This window comes from Lipomyces chichibuensis, assembly GCF_038497645.1.
Source record: "Lipomyces chichibuensis strain CBS 12929 unplaced genomic scaffold V1513scaffold_99, whole genome shotgun sequence".
In the NCBI taxonomy this organism is placed as follows: domain Eukaryota; kingdom Fungi; phylum Ascomycota; class Lipomycetes; order Lipomycetales; family Lipomycetaceae; genus Lipomyces; species Lipomyces chichibuensis.
In genome coordinates, this window is record NW_027117551.1 from 1 (window position 1) to 15,822 (window position 15,822).

The 15,822-nt window shown below is 46.9% G+C and overlaps 2 protein-coding genes across 2 annotated transcripts; one reads left to right on the forward strand and one right to left on the reverse strand.

Annotated features, from left to right (window-relative positions):
* Window positions 1-2,886: 2,886 nt before the first annotated feature.
* On the forward strand, window positions 2,887-5,004 carry V1513DRAFT_467462 (ferric reductase NAD binding domain-containing protein). Its single transcript, XM_066900112.1, has 3 exons — window positions 2,887-3,189; window positions 3,238-3,848; window positions 3,900-5,004. The coding sequence occupies exons 1-3, from the start codon at window positions 3,020-3,022 to the stop codon at window positions 4,907-4,909; spliced, it is 1,791 nt and encodes a 596-aa protein (XP_066750349.1). The 5' UTR covers window positions 2,887-3,019; the 3' UTR covers window positions 4,910-5,004.
* A 2,399-nt stretch (window positions 5,005-7,403) lies between these two features.
* Window positions 7,404-9,603, reverse strand: V1513DRAFT_334236 (general substrate transporter). Its single transcript, XM_066894720.1, has 2 exons — window positions 7,918-9,603; window positions 7,404-7,848 (listed from the first exon to the last, which is right to left on the reverse strand). Exons 1-2 carry the CDS (start codon window positions 9,186-9,188, stop codon window positions 7,539-7,541), a joined length of 1,581 nt encoding a protein of 526 aa, XP_066750350.1. The 5' UTR covers window positions 9,189-9,603; the 3' UTR covers window positions 7,404-7,538.
* Window positions 9,604-15,822: the final 6,219 nt, after the last annotated feature.

Sequence of the window (15,822 nt, forward strand, 5' to 3'; positions counted from 1 at the left end):
AGCGAGCGGGAGGCTGAGGTCGCCGCTGTGATGGATGGTGACGGGAAACAGCAAACTGTCGCTGTGGAGAATGAAGGGTATGGATTCAGAAACATCTTGTAATTGGCGTTTGCAATTTGGCTTCATGTAGTTCTGGCTGATCTCGCCATGTGGATGCGCAAGTTTGCGCTTACTACTATTGGAAATCTACGAGATAACGGTTTCTTGTGCTAGGTTTTACGCGTTTGGTATTCATTAAACGGAATAATAAAGTACTATATTCTTCCGAATAAATTAAGAGTTGTAACCAGCATGTGCCGTGGCTACCCTAAGTAAATAATCTACAGTTCAGCATTCTAAACAGTCATTGAATCTTTAAAATCACCTGGTAATAAGCCTGTAAACCGGTCCGAAGTTGCCTTCAGGTTAGGGCAAAGATTTAGGCTACTCTGCTACGTCTAATTCTGTTCTCAACCAAAGGTTATTGGAACCTGAGCAGTATGATAAAGAGAGCAGCTCTTTTTGGAAGAGCGAACGTAATATGGTTAGCGAGATCCTGTACATTTTACCATGCTGAAGACGTTACTACATAAATCGTGGAGGCAACGTGATAACACTGCACACACACACATGTCGCTTGCGCTTTCTCAAATATCACTTTAGCGCCTTATGTTACTGCATGTCTGCATGACGACATTTGTATGACAAAGTGATTTAGGGGCGTTCAAGAATAAAGAACTATTGAGATTTCTGAGAGATGACACCAAAGTTCAGCATCCTGAGTTTTTAATACATAAAAACAAAAATATAAAAACTCTGAGATTGGAGCCCCGAACGAAGGCTGCCCGTTCTATGTACTAACTTCGCAGTGCAGTTAACTAAGTGTGATGATCCGTCGCCAGTACTGCTCGTGGCCGTAATACGGGTGCAAGCTCTACATCAATTCTGCATCTCCTCACTTTGGCGTTCACACCCAGCGGTCTCTGACCCCGAGCGTCACCATATTTCGTACAGTCCAGTTGTGTCACTATTTTTTTTACACAAGTCTGCCATTATACACCGTAAGCATGTCACAGAAATTTCATGTCTGCGCCCAATGTGTGGCACCCGCCTTTTCGTTACCATGACCCTTAACCTCTCAAAACCTGCGGGACCACTCGAAAGCCCAATTTGCGCGCTAAAAATCTGAAATAATTACTGAATTTTTCAGAAAAATTACCAATTCGATCGAGCCTATTTTTGTTTCCCGAATTCCGAATTTCATATTTCCGTTGCATACACATCCCTGAGCCAAGAATGGTACAGCCGACTACGCGGCTCATTTAGGGTGCGATTTCATACTTTTGCATACCTTTGGGTCAGCCCCTTGAAGCGCATGTTTATTCTACAGGTACCTGAGTCAGAGGGCTCATCAAACTCTAACCCAGCATGACCATACTCGTAGCCCATGCTACTAAAACTATCAGGTTCCTGGTTCAACGAGGGCTTGTCTCCGGAAGCGAGCACCTGTATATGCATCATATGGGTAAGATGACGAGAATCTCAAGTGCAAAATAAGGCCTTTTTTTGTAAAGCACAGAGAATAATGACAGGCAAGCACTAATTATCCAATGATTGACCGCAAACATGTCCAATGGCAAGTTAGGCACGACCTCCAACAATACGGAAGAAGTTCAAGCTAAAGCACTAACACAAAACCAGCTAGCTGCAAACGATCCGATCTCATCACATTTGTCCCAACAGTACGACTGTGGCGCTCACTTTGCTCGACTAAAAATTGGCCGGTGCCAGCAGTGGCGCCTGCGCGGGGTCCACGTCCCAGATCAAGGTGCCAAGCCTTCCGAAGTGCGGGGATGCTTAATCGAATATCCCTAGCCCTACTCCGGTGGCTTTCTCGCTATCGCGGTCTTGCGACCACTTGTACCGTCCATTACTGAGCGGACCAACAACACAGTGAGTGCATACTGCCTGGCCGACCGCTCATCGGCTAGTTCAGGGTTCAGGGTTCCTTTCCCACCTGCAATTTCCTCATAGGCATTGCGTGAAATGGTACTACTCAATGGCAGAAGCGTTATTCAAGGACGCTTGTTGCTCGCCGCACCGAATTGACACTGGAGCAGTTAAACGCCTTGCCTATCAGCCAGAGGGCACGACAAGAGCCGCGAAGCTGCACCTTGTCGTCATCGGAACCGTGGACAAACTACACCAAGACTCCAACCGATTGAAAGCTTGGCAAATCCATCGCTCTTCAATGATTTCTCAGCGCCCACCTCCCCGCTTTTCCCTACCGTCCCTATCCGGGACCATAGTAAGGTATTATGGTCATTTTTGGTACCGGGTGCGTTATTTTGATACCCGAATCTTTGATTACATTATCCGATTTGTCAGAAAAGTCTCCGCGGTCTGTCTGGGTACAAACTAAGTTGATCATTCTGATGCACCTGTTTTATCCACAAAACTACGTACATACATTATTCTTAATACTGGATCACCGTATTTAGATATACTGGGTTAACGTCGTGGCACAAAGTAGTACAAATACCAATAAACAAGCCCCACGCAAGCAAAAAAAATGTCTCTGGTTCAGCCAAGTGGTGCGCTACATCATTCATTATACAAGATGCACTGAAACAATTGCATCTCCTTGTTGCCCCACTCTTTCGGCCTCCAGAGAACTGATCGACATTTACTGGCTCTTCCCCACTTTCTGAGATTGTCTCGATTATGCATAATCAGTCTAAGTGCGACAAGTGACAAACTTGTTAGTTCTGATTGGACCTGTAGTGCCAAGAGACCGCAACATGGGATCTGTATGTATTACGCCATAAAAGGATTAAGTTTCAACCCTAGCTAGTGTACATAAGAAGGCTGATATTCGCTTGGAAGCGACGAAGTCTAATGACAAAGGCATTAAGGCCCACGAAATTCCACCTATCCCTTTCTCGAGCATAGCTCTCTCTTATTGACAATTCCAAGTATCCGCAACAAATCATTTTTCGTTACATTCAAGATTATACTCACCTAAAGCTTCCTAAACGCCATGAACTCCGCCAGTAGTCTATGTCTACTCTTGCTTCTAACTTTTTTTGGTTTCGCGGTCAAACATGTCGAGGCAGCGAAGAACAATGAGCCTAGACTTTCGACAGCTGAGCAGAACCTTTTGGCACATGCAGAGAAAGTCCATAACTTAACATGGAGTGAATATTATGGGTGTGTTTGTTACGAATACCTTGAAAAATCGGAACTAACGTCCCACAGCAACATTTTGAACGCCTACTGGGGATTCATTATGCTTTTTGGGTTTGGACGACTTATAACGCTACGATTGTATCCTCGTAAAGGCAGTCAACCATTATATTTTGTTTCTAAGTTTCGCAAACATGCCACACTCCCGGCCACATGGGGTGGAAAGCACATTGAGCCTCAGAGGCTGGGAAGCGTTCCTGTCATTGTCATTCCACTTCGATGGCAAAGCATCGTTGTTTTCTTCTTCATTGTCCTAAACATTAGTTTTATCTTTGTCGACATGTGGACTGTCCCCAACAATACCATTTACTACACGGATGCGATCATGAGAGCTCGAAACATCGGCGACCGTTCTGCTATTCTCGGAGTAACACTTTTCCCAATTGTGTTCCTGTTTGGCGGCCGTAACAACATCCTAATGTTCTTCACTGGTTGGTCATTTGAGACATTCAATGTCTTCCACAGATGGATTGGCCGTATAATGTTCATCAACTTCGCAGTTCATGGATCGGCTTTCACTTACTACTATCGGCATCGTGGCGAATATGTGGGTGAGAGCAACTTTGCATACTGGAAGCAGAACATTTTCGATATCAAATATAATTTCCTGGGCATCGTTGTATGTACCCAGTCTTGACGTTCTTTCTGTTTTAGGGACTAACGTACTTAATAAGCGATTACTCTCATGGGTATTATTCTCATTCAAGGGTGCTATGTACTAAGACATCACTGGTACGAATGGTTCTTGGTTCTCCACATCGCAACCGTGATATGTTTTTTCGCCCTTGCTTGGAACCACGTCAAACCAAAAGGTTATACGGAATACTTCTACACTTGTGTTGCAATTTGGTGTGTCGACCGTCTCATTCGCCTTGGCAGAATTCTGCTAGCGGGTCCGTATTCACAGGCTACGGTTACTGTCCGAGGAGACGCAGTTTACGTCGCTGTTAAGCCAGCCGTCCACTTTCAGCCTAAGCCAGGCCAGTATGCGTTTCTGTATGTCCTCCGCCACAATTTCTGGGAATCTCACCCATTTTCGATCATGGAAACTCGCGATAAGCACTACATCTTTGTCGCCAAGGCACACAAAGGGTTGACGAACAAGTTACACAAAAGTGTCACAAAGCAGAATGGCAATGATGCAGTCAGCGTCTGGATAGAGGGACCATATGGTGACTCGTATCCTATTGAACGGTACGAAACTGTTCTCCTTATTGCTGGAGGCATCGGCATCACAGCTATCATGTCGTACGCTCTGGACTTGAAACGTCGTAAAACGCAGCAGCACGTCATACTATACTGGATGGCTCGCAGCCAAGATTCGCTTAGATGGGTCCAGGACCAACTCGAGGAACTAGCCGAAGGTGGTCTTATCGACACTCACATTTACATCAGCAGAAAGACGGAGGAAGTTAACGAGAAAATTCAATTTGAGTTTGAGAGTACACCTACAGGCGAATTGCCCGAGAAGAACCAAGCCGTCGCCTCACATATAAATTATGCTCAACGTCCAGATATTCGTTCCGTCATTTGGAATACTGTCTTAAATGCCCAGGGCAGTGTGGCAGTTGTGTCATGCGGTCCTGGGTCATTAGCTGACGCGTGCCGAAAGGCTGTCGTCGAGAATGTTGATAAGGGAACGGCGCGTGTCGACTGCTTTGAGCACGCATTTTCGTGGGCTTAACTTATTTGTATTTTGCGTTTGTATGAGGTCGCTAAGTTCGACTCCATCTAATATCTTGCGTAGTTCTATTGAATCGAATAATGAAGTGTCCAGGGTTTCAGGGTTTAAACATTTCGTTGCAAAGTAGCATAACATAAAGCATCATGGGTCTCGACCCCATTGGGTTCAGGGGTTATTATTGCGTTGGTAGCAACGACAGCCAAGTCGCCCCGATAAGCTTTGTGATGTTTCAGAAAGCAATGCCCTTTGCTTGGAGGACGCTGTCGGTTGGAGACTTGGAAACTTCGAGGCAAGTTAAGACTGTATATAGAATCGAGCCGGACGTGCCCAAACTGATCGCAAACGCCAACACGGACCCATCGCAACTTTTTATTCAAACATAATCCAATTTTTCGCAGCGTAAGCCCAGCAGCTCCCTGCATATTCCTACTTGCGATCGAACGTCCCTGCGTTTTTTCATCACACGAGGCCTCCGAAGCTTTGGAATCCCCCTCTCAATTTAGCTACAATGCAGGTAAATAACTTGCTTTGCCTATTATGGAGTTGCCATTCCCCAACATTGCTATTCACTTAGTAATAATTATCCGCCTTCTAGTGGGCATCACTAAATTGTCAAAAGCTGATAACGGCCAAAAATGCCTTAAACAGTTTACATATAAATTCAGAAGGTGGATCCTGTTGTGTAAATTTGTTCGAAATGCTGTACTAAGGCGTGAGTTTCCACCAAACGAATGGGCAACAACCAACGGCTATATCTATTAACATCTGAACCTATATAGTTATGTAGTTTATTGTGCTGTACTTTATAGCATGAGCTTTGCATGTGGGGCATCACGGATTTATAGGAAGTGATCTGCCTGACATTTCTCTGTCCCTAACTGTGGCTAACCCTCCTCCACCTTATTTAACATGCTTGCCCCAGTGCAAAACCACCGATTGGACGTCGTCATGTTCAACACGTTATAACACCAGGAGGTTTAACTGTTATTCCATAACCGTTGACGTAGTCGTCCGATCGTCCATAGAATAGCCGCGTTTCCTTCGGAATCCGACTCTCAAAGCCGTAGACCGGAACCAGTTCTGCTGCAGAACGTCAAAAGAGCTCTAGTATCCAGTCCGCTTGATCCCAACACTGCCTAGCTTGATAAATAGTGTCAAACTTTCAATTGCGGTCTTCGTCTGCGAATTGTAAACCCAGATTCGTTCACACCATCGCCTTGCCCTGAAAAAGCACGAATAATTTATGCTGCACGTCCCCAATCTCAAACTACTCCGCAAAAGCCTATCCGAGTCCTGTGACTTGGCTAACTGCGAGCTATGCGATTTATTGGGACGACAGAGGAGAGAGATACGTGGACGCGAGAAAGACATTTATTTGATTGATGTATATCAGGTTCGGCGCCGCGAGGAGGTTAAAAGGCGGCGCCTTGCACGTAACAAGGTTAGCGTTGCAGGAGCGAACGCTGCCCCTTGTTTGGGTCTTTTGAGAGCTAGTTAGGCGGAATGCCTCCTAGCTTCTTCATTGACGGTGCAAAAACGATATCACATGAAATCATGCTGGTAGGTCAATTTGAAGTCGTACACGAAGCGAGCAAGCAACTCGCTGAAAAATTGTCGACAACGAGAAAACGATCCAACGCTCCAGAGTACGGCGTGGGCCATGACAATGACAGCTGACCACTCGCCGTCAGAGGATGAGGACCGCGGACTAGGCAAATAGTTTACAAATTCTTTTCCTACACAATATATAGATCGGAATGACGCTTTTCGTCTTCCACAAACACGCTAACTCAAAGCACGTTGTGGCAGTGCTTCTGCCTGTCTCGTCAAAGAGAATATGCAACGAAGTAGACTTTCGGATAATAGTGAGGCCGGACTGGCCACCCAGTGGCGTGAGAACTTTCCTAGGCGTGGGTTGAGACCCGTTGAGGCTTACACGCCCACCGGCATTGTCGGTTGATAGGGTGTTTCCGGATCATGTGTCGGAAGTGGGTCATCGGGAGCTTGCCCATGTGCGTCCTAAACTTTTCGCCACCATGCCCACAGTGTGAGCAAATTGGAACTTGTACGTTTAACTCGACTGGGTACCCGAGTCAGGACAATCAAACTTTAAATCGGGGTGGGTCTCACGCGCTCAACATCCGCAGCCAGGTCATTATGCAATAAGTTCCAGCCAAGAAGTTTCCAGCTTTCCGGATTCGCGTGTCGTCCATCCAGTGGAAGAACGTTTCTTGGCTCCGGGTTGGCAATCTTGCACCCTCGAGATAAGAAGCGTCTTTTGATTTCCGGTAGCCGCTGTTCTGGGATCTGCCCCCCTCGTGACGTCACTGGCGGTACCCGGCAACAATTGTCAGTTTGACCCTTATAAATGACAATCTAGCAAAGTGATTGTTATCCCGATTTACCTAAAATTATGCTTGTAATTAGAGAGTGCACAGTATGCTAATGTTACGTGCAAGTAAAGTATTTTGAAGCAGTTGAAATAAAAACACTAGCCCACTACTATGTACATCATCCGCGGGCTATCCCAAGCGTTAAGATCAATCGCCTGTCCAAAACTCCTCTACAAACAAAATACAACGTTTTCAAAACAATATGCAGGATATACCCTGAACAAGAAAGAAGTAGTCTAAGAGTAATTATAGTCTTCAACATCCTCGGTCTTCTCCACTTGTTCGGCAAAGACCTCCGTCTCCTTTTCGCTGCTTCCAATTTCCGCCTCGCCCTGGGGCAACTTCTTCGACATTGAGACAATCGACATGATCGTTGGAGCCTCTCTGAAGATGAGGTCGAGTTGCTCGAGGTTGCGGTTCATCGTCTCTGGATAGTAGAAGTACACGACTGGCGGGATGATGGCGCCGACCACAACATAGACAATGTAATAACGATATCCGATATTTGCGACAGCGACTGGAGTGATCATTGTCACGACGAACATCCTAAAAGTGAAAAGATAAAAGTCAGCGCCGGAAGTTGGACAAAAATCTGAATCGAGTAGAGTGTCTTACCAAAGCCAGTGATTCGCTGTCGAGATGGATTGCATCGCCACTCGCAGGCGTCCTGGCGCAATCTCAGTAGTATAGAGGAAGTTTGCTCCCAGGAAACCAATCGGAAGGAAGAAAAGGTACAAGAAGACAAAAAATGCGGCGGCAATATTTGCAGAATGATTTCCCGTAAACGAAGTAGCCACAGCCATAGCAACCATGCATAGGGACATTCCAGCACCGCTGACCATGAACGCGATTCGCCGTCCGAATCTGTCGATGGTAAAGAATGCCACAAAGCAGGAGAGAAACTTCCACGTCATAGCAGAGGCAGCGAGAATCTTGGAAAGATCCGCGCTGAGTTTCATATCCTGGAAAATAATTGGAATATAGACGGTGATAAGAGTGCCGCCAGTCATCTGCTGGAAGAATTGAAGCCCCATGCACAGCATGAACCGATAAAAGAGTCTTTCTTCTCCCATAGTGAAAATGTCTTTCAGCGAAGCGGCATTGCTCGCAGTATCTTCAAGAGAGAGTTCGATGCCGTTAACCTCTGCAAGGACCTCCGATGAATCAATGTCCAACCCTTTAAGGGATGCAAGGACGTATCTTGCTGTGTCTGATCGGTTTTTCAATACCAACCACCGGGGTGACTCAGGAAGGAAGAACACGCTGAATATGATGATAAGAGCGAAGAAGATTGGAATACCCAGAGGCGCTTTCCACGCTACTATCTTGTGTTCCATATGATAAAAGCCATAATTAACCCAGTTGCATATGGTCATACCCGCGGCCATAAATAATCCGACCACAACGACATGTCGTCCTCGATTCAGAGCCGATGAGCATTCCGATACCCATACCGGTACTGTGGCACTCAACAACCCGATACCCCAGCCAATAATCACTCTACCAACGGTGAATTGTGCCAGCGAGAGAGCAGAACACTCCAAGGCGTCACCAATCGCAACCAGACATGCACCGGCAAAAATAATGCGACGACGACCCAGAGGTTCACCGATCCAGGTACAAGAGAGAGACCCGAAGAGAGCGCCAAGGGTGAATGTGGCGACGATAGTGCCCTGGATGGTGGATTTGTGAAATTTCTCGTGGCCTTTAGCATCCACCGCATCGATTTCAGGAAATTGCTTCACCCAGGACGGGAGGTTAAGCAGCCCACCAATGCCAGACATGTTGTACCCAAAGAGGATGAATGCTGGAGCAACAACCAACAAGGTCTGAGCAAGCTGCAGGGACGCTCCTTGCAGCTTCATGAACTTCGCGTCAGCACCCATGGTTACAGGATGATCAGAAACTAGTGTCGTAAAACCGCTTCGATGGATAGGACAAAAACAATAATTAGAAAGCGGAAGAGAAAGCCTGATGTGGATTTGGAAATGCCGGGGGAGGAGAGATAACTTATATATACGGAGAAAGCTAGGTAAGGCCCGAGACCAGCCACTGTCAGCAAGTAGTGGGGATCGGCGATAATGGATAAGCAGCAAAAGCAAAGCAAAAGACGCCAGAACATGGGGTAAAATTAGCTGAAGTAAATTTCAGTTACCAACCCGGAAGGCCGCGCTTGCAGGTATCCGCTGCTGCATTCCGGGGTTGTCCTGGCCTAACGCCGCATGGCAAATTGCGCCGTGGGCCCCCGCCGACGACGAATTCTTATCGAGCATAGTGGAGTAGCTTGACACACGACAAGCTTTACCCCGCTCAAGGTCCCTGGTAAGCTGGAGTATTACAGTAGTTCCCCAACAACACTCAGGGTGGCGTCGGCGAAACATATTTTCACGGCAACGAGATTCACCCGCCGGGGCCGGCCAAGATTCTTAGCATCCGTGAGCGTAGGTGTTATTAAATTAATTCCGTTATTGGCAATGGTTATGTCAGGGTAGATATAATCCATCTTTGCTAAAGAAATTCCCAGATCTACATCAATCATGAAAAGTACAGAGAACCCTTTCATGCCACTTTTATGTGGAGAATGATACGTTGAAAATAATAGAGTTTTCACTAAGTCGCTCAGGTTCGGGTGTCCTCGGAGAAATGCTGCAGCTCCTGAGTTTAGAGTTTAGCCACCAAAACACGAGAAAGTTCTTGAAGAGGGCGCAGTATGGGGAGTTGCGGGGTTGGCCGGCAGGATCATTAAGGCTTTCGCCAAAACTCACATGTGCAGAGAATTTAGTGTCTTATTGCAGCACACTGTAAAAATGTTCGTACGGAGTAGGGGCTCTCAACCTGTGGCAGAATCTGGTCCTGACCCATGACCGAACGGGAGTTCATGTCTGACCCGAACTGGACCGGTTATTCCGAGAGCACGATCAGCCTGGACCGTGAAGGTTTCTGCAACACTATACAGACCGCTTTAGAGACCGGTTACTTTTACTATATACGAATGCATGTTTGAGGCGTGCCATGTAGTTGGAAAGCATGATTTTTGCTGCTCGGATTGTTGTCTTAGCGAATCATCGATGATGATGGAATATACAAGCTTTCTGTGCGGACGTTGGCAGCCAAGACTGTTCAGGTCCAGTTCCAGCCACGACAAGGCTACATGCCAAGCAGGCGGACAATAGATGCGTTTCCTCGCTTCATTTACAATCCGTGTTTGGAGGACAGCAAGAATGAGAACCGAAATGGAACGTTCGCGTAGTTTAGTGTTTTACGTTCAACGATGCTGCTTTGCAGCAGTAGAGGGTTCAGTCAGACAGTGAGAAAGTGGCGAATTCCTTAACCTAAGCCTGCACAGCGTCAACCTGTAGCTCACACGGCCCAGCAACTGAATAAATGGTAACTCGTATTTTCGAACCATTTATATGCGAATCCGTAAACTCTGCAGAAGTCCGGGCAACCTGGCCCTCTGAAGCGCCGTGCTCTTTTGCTGACCAGGGGCCAGTTGCCATGAGTTCGGTCGCATTCGCGAAAGTGCGGTCTAACTGAAGCTCGGCCGCTTATTTCGACTCAAATCGTCCTTCAATCTGGACATTGCAAGTATTTTTTTTTCGTGAGTTACGTCTAATAACGTGTGCTCATTGTAGAATCTTTCTTAAGATGGTGTAGATATGTTGTGATGGTTGCAGGCCTGCTTCCGATGGGCGTACTTCCGACAACCGGGAACACCCGAGTAGCCTGCGGTTAATTGGTTTTTCTCGACCATCTGGATCATTGCTTGCGCTTAGAAAGATCTTATCTTGTTTATGCAGCATTTTTAGACTGCTTATCTGTTACGAATAAATTTTGCTGCGTTTCAGTGTGACAACGCCACTGCGGGGCATGCTGAACTAAGTCAATAATCATCTCGGTGGAGTGCTTGTCCACAATAATCAGGCGAAACACTCATGCTTGTGCCGATTCTGAGTATCTGGGTCAGATACCGAGTCATTGGCTCACGACAATATTGACTAAACCGCGCAAATTTGTACAGATGGTCAATGACCTTGCGAAAGACAGAAGGATCGGTGTCTCGGTATTGTTGAGTAGTCGCAATATATAGGAACAGTGCAATTAGTCTTGTGACGATCGTCGTGAAAAGCGCTCCCACAGAATATTTTTAGTAGTAGAGTCTGACTACATACTACACACCCGGAACCGCTATGGCCGAGTCTGATCACGCCGCTCACACATATTTGGGATATCAATGTCGACAAAAAGTTTACAGAGAATGCGGATGCTGCAGTGTCCGTGGCCGCGACTTGTGATTATCGATGCTTGTGCAAGCTCGTTATTCGGCTAGTGCCGTGGCTGCAAGCAATCTATCTCTGCTCTTTCCTAGACAGATCCAACATTGGCAACGCAAAGCCCGCAGGCATGTCTATGTTGTGGTTGCCCAACCAGTCTTCCTGGCTCTTGACGACCTTCTACATCCCCTTGTTTGAGTGATAACATCTTGCTTCGGAAGGTGTTTCCGGCCAACTACGATATCTGGGCCGTCCTTTCTAATGGCGAATGGTGTCCGCGCTCCAGTTCTTGACGCACAATTGGGCAGGCATGATGACTATAGGTTCTTCGTGGACGTCGCGGAAGCAGCATAAGATCCCGGTTTTCAATGCTCGCGACAAGAAATCGCAGTGGCTCGGCTGGCAATACCGGTCGAAGAAGTTTAGGCTTAACATGAAGCATCGTTGTATGGTTGGACCATCGCATTCAGGATTGGACCATCGCATTCATGTTTTGGTCAATGTGTCGTTCGCGCTCTTGTCGTGTTCATGCCATTGATCATCAAGGGCTACGCGCTGCATGTGCAGGCTTGAGTGCGCCGCCGTAGGTCCTTTTCTGAAAACAGCGTGATAGACGTTTGCAGCGGCAAATTTTCATATCCTGTCAACCTATTCTTGATTATTTTCGAGTATCTGATTCTTGCTATTAGCTCAGGGTAGTGCGGTACGTTGCACTCTTGCTTTGTTCTGTTAAAGTGTCCACTACAGTGAGAGTGGTTATGCCGTCGTGTGTACAGGGCTCAAGGTACGGACTCCAAGGAAAGCATAGGCACGTTTTTAGGTCGGACAATGGGGAACGCGCTTGTTACCACATCATGAGCAAGGGTATGTCGGTCTGTTGCGGGTTCAGGGTTTGCAGTCGCGACCCTGGCCATAGTTTTGTGGTGCCACTTGTGGACCTGATGAACTACGAATTAGATAAGTAGCTGGCGTGGTGTCTAGAGCCTGGTTTGGACGAAGGAGGAGTGGAGAGGAAGTTCAGTACTACATATATAATTATTTATTGCTAATATGTGTACATCGTTTACTCCACTGTGCTTGTGCGCTCAAATAAAATTTATGCGAATAATTAGCAGACAGTGCAGCATAAGAGAATGTGACCGCGAACGAAAAACAAACGAGAGGATCTGCAAAAAGGATATAAATCAAAGCCTGCCGCTGCTTTTGTCACCCTCATGATACTTCTCGTCTGAACAAGTTCGCATCGTGGTCTTGATACCGTTTTCGACGAGTGTGAGCTCGCGATTATAATGACATCATTGGTTGAGCGTGGATATTTAACAGTGATTATGAGTAGTACACCAAATTCAGTCATTTCTATCAACACATTTATCTGATTGAATGCCTAGGGATAGAATCTGTTGATAGATTTTCATTGATGAAGATAGAACAGATGGGACACATTGTCGCACGTTGGGCAGGAGTATGGCCAGCAGACGGTCTGGAGCACCTTATAGGTGTCCATTCTTAGATTGGCGTGACGGCTAGCACAGGCGATTAGCGGATGTATACTATATTTATCGACACGGACTTTCTGTACAGCAAACGGCGTGTAACAAGACGGGAGGCCATAACACTCGGAGTGTCACGGCGTCGTCGATCGTGACGTTATGCCGCGATAAGCCGCATGCATTGGCGATCCTGAAGTCACGTCTCGATACGCCGCAGACCGCTCGGCTCTGCTTCCCCGCTCGTTCCCCTGTCCGTTCCTGGCTAGTTGGCCTTACTTCCCGCTCCTGTCTTGCTTCCCCGCTCGTTGTCTTGCTTCCCGTTCGTTGTCTGGCCTCGGGCTCGTCGGCCTTGCCCCCCGCTCGTTCGCTTTAGCCGTCGATCGTTCGCTTGCCCACCGGTCATTCGCTTTGTTGAGTTCCTAGCTCCCCGCTCTTCGTTTGTTCGTCTTGATTTGTTGGTTCCGTTTGGTTGTTAGTCTACTTGTACACGAGAAGTAGTGGCTTGACAACTATATAAGGAGGGGTTTGTCCTCGTTGTCAAAGCCAAGCAAGAAGTCTTGTATTCCTGGAATATATCTAGTCTTGCCAATAGTCCTAGTCCAGTCTTAGTCCAGTCTTAGTCCAGTCTTAGTCCCGTCCTAGTCCTTAGTCCAGTCCAAGTTTAGCCTAGTCCCTTTACACTAGTCCTGTCCAGGCTAGTCTCCGTCCAGTCCAGTTTAGCCCTTACACTAGTCCTATCTAGGCTAGTATCTGTCCCGTTCTGTCTAGTCCCGTCACGCTAGTCCCGTCCAGGCTAGTCCCCGTCCCGTCCAGTCCAGTGCCGTTACACGGAGTCGTAGTAGTCTAAGATCTATTTATTCGTCAGAGGGATCGTCCGTATGGGTCATTGTGCTAAGTAGATGAACTGTTTGTCAGTAAATGAATATTGATTTACTCGAGGAGAACTAGTCTCTTTAGATAATTATGAGATAGTCTCTCCGGTCGCCGACGGCGGCAAGACAGGTGTCTAGCTGTCCGCCTTCCCCAACACAAATCTACGCCTCACTCACTTCTATGTTTGGCACGCATTCGAGACAGACGTCGAGGTCGGCTTCGATATTGTTGGGTACTCCTGTAGGCGAGCAGAGTCGCTGCCGGCTGAATCCGGACGATGTCGATATTAACTTTTCGGAAGTCGTCGCAACATATGTCGGGACCCTCATCTGACGGTCCCTAGTGACTTGCCACACGGCGGTTTTGCTTTGGCCTTTGAATATAAACTACCCTCTGTGACAAAATGAAACATCAAGGAACGACATAAAGAACACCAAAGAAATAAATTGAAGGCTCTAAGAATCCGGTGAAGCACAAGGAAATAAAGGAAAATCAAAGAAAATATAGGGCTGTGGCTTGTGGACCTGTCTAGTCTGTCATAATAGCTTCTGTCCACATCGTAAGCATTTTACGGTACTGGGGATGTAGAAGTTTCTGGCATCGTTCACATGGACCGGCCGTTCGTCAATGGAGACACACGTAGAGTGCCTTACATTGGTCCCAGAACATCCGATCACCGGCAAACTTTTCCCGATCAACAGCTGCAGGTTTCGAGCGCGCAGCGTTGTAGGACGACAACCCTGCTACAAAGTAGAGCCGAGTGGTTGTCGTGAATTATAGGAAATGTCGTAAGAGTCGAGGACGACTATTAGTCTTTTGCCACGAGATACACGCAGGCGCCTCGCAATATTTTCTCGGTCGTAGAGAATGCTTTAGGCTCTTCCATCTTATTTCACATGCGTTCTAAAGTGCAAAACGCCCTTTCCAACGTGTTATGCAAGTCCAGTGCCGCAGTCCGAGCCTGTATTTTATAGTCAATAAATGAACAAGCCAGTAAAATCGTAATGCAACACCAAACAAAAATCTCAAGCATCCGAGCCGAAGGAAAGTAGTCTGTCCGAGGTCCGTGGTCGCCGCCGATGCTGCTACAGGTCGTGAGTAACCGAGGGCGGTACGATACACTTAGGGAGAGGTGCCTGACATACCGTAAGATATGGCAGTCTTGAAGTGGAGAAATTGGATCGTACTGCACCAGTGCAAGGGCAACGTAGTCACTTTTCTTTACTCGGTGACTGATGTTGGCAAGAGTGTGTGACAGCTTCAGCCTCTCAGACCAGCACCCTACCTAAGTTTTAAGTGGACCCGAAGGGTCAGCACCATCAGCCACTCCCATTTTCCTATCGATGGTGATAACTAACCACATTACGCTCGCTCTTCTAGCTCTCTAAATACAACCCTCTTTATCATATTGCTCCGGGTTCAAAAACCTTCGTCACATAATATCATAAGGCGTAGCGGAGGAGCATATTACGTACATTATTTCCCTAACCCGAAGGCAACGTTTGCCCGTGCGGCTGATTACCAACCGATTTTCTCCGATTCCATGACGGCGAAGACCCTGAACTGTAGATTATTTACTTAGGGTAGTACGGAACACTCCGGCTACAATAATTTATTCAATACAATGTAGAACATTACTATTCTGTTTAATAAATATCAAGCGCGTAAAACGTAGCAAGAAATTCGTCATCTCGTAGATTTCCAATAGTAGTAATCACAAACTCACAGGTCCACATGGCGAGATCAGCAAAAACTACAGGAAGGCAGATTGCAAACGACAATCATAAAATGTTTCTGAATCCATACCCTTCATTCTCCACAGCGACAGTTTGCTGTTTCCCGTCACCATCCATCACAGCGGCGACCTCAGCCTCCCGCTCGCT

Bases quoted from the DNA above. Each gene is read 5' to 3' on its own strand.
- V1513DRAFT_467462 (XM_066900112.1), top strand. From the start codon at position 3,020: ATGAACTCCGCCAGTAGTCTATGTCTACTCTTGCTTCTAACTTTTTTT. The intron at 3,190-3,237 runs GTGTGTTTGTTA...AACGTCCCACAG, and splicing joins ACATGGAGTGAATATTATGG to CAACATTTTGAACGCCTACT. The intron at 3,849-3,899 runs GTACCCAGTCTT...GTACTTAATAAG, and splicing joins TTTCCTGGGCATCGTTGTAT to CGATTACTCTCATGGGTATT.
- V1513DRAFT_334236 (XM_066894720.1), bottom strand. From the start codon at position 9,188: ATGGGTGCTGACGCGAAGTTCATGAAGCTGCAAGGAGCGTCCCTGCAG. The intron at 7,849-7,917 runs GTAAGACACTCT...TTTCACTTTTAG, and splicing joins ACAGCGAATCACTGGCTTTG to GATGTTCGTCGTGACAATGA.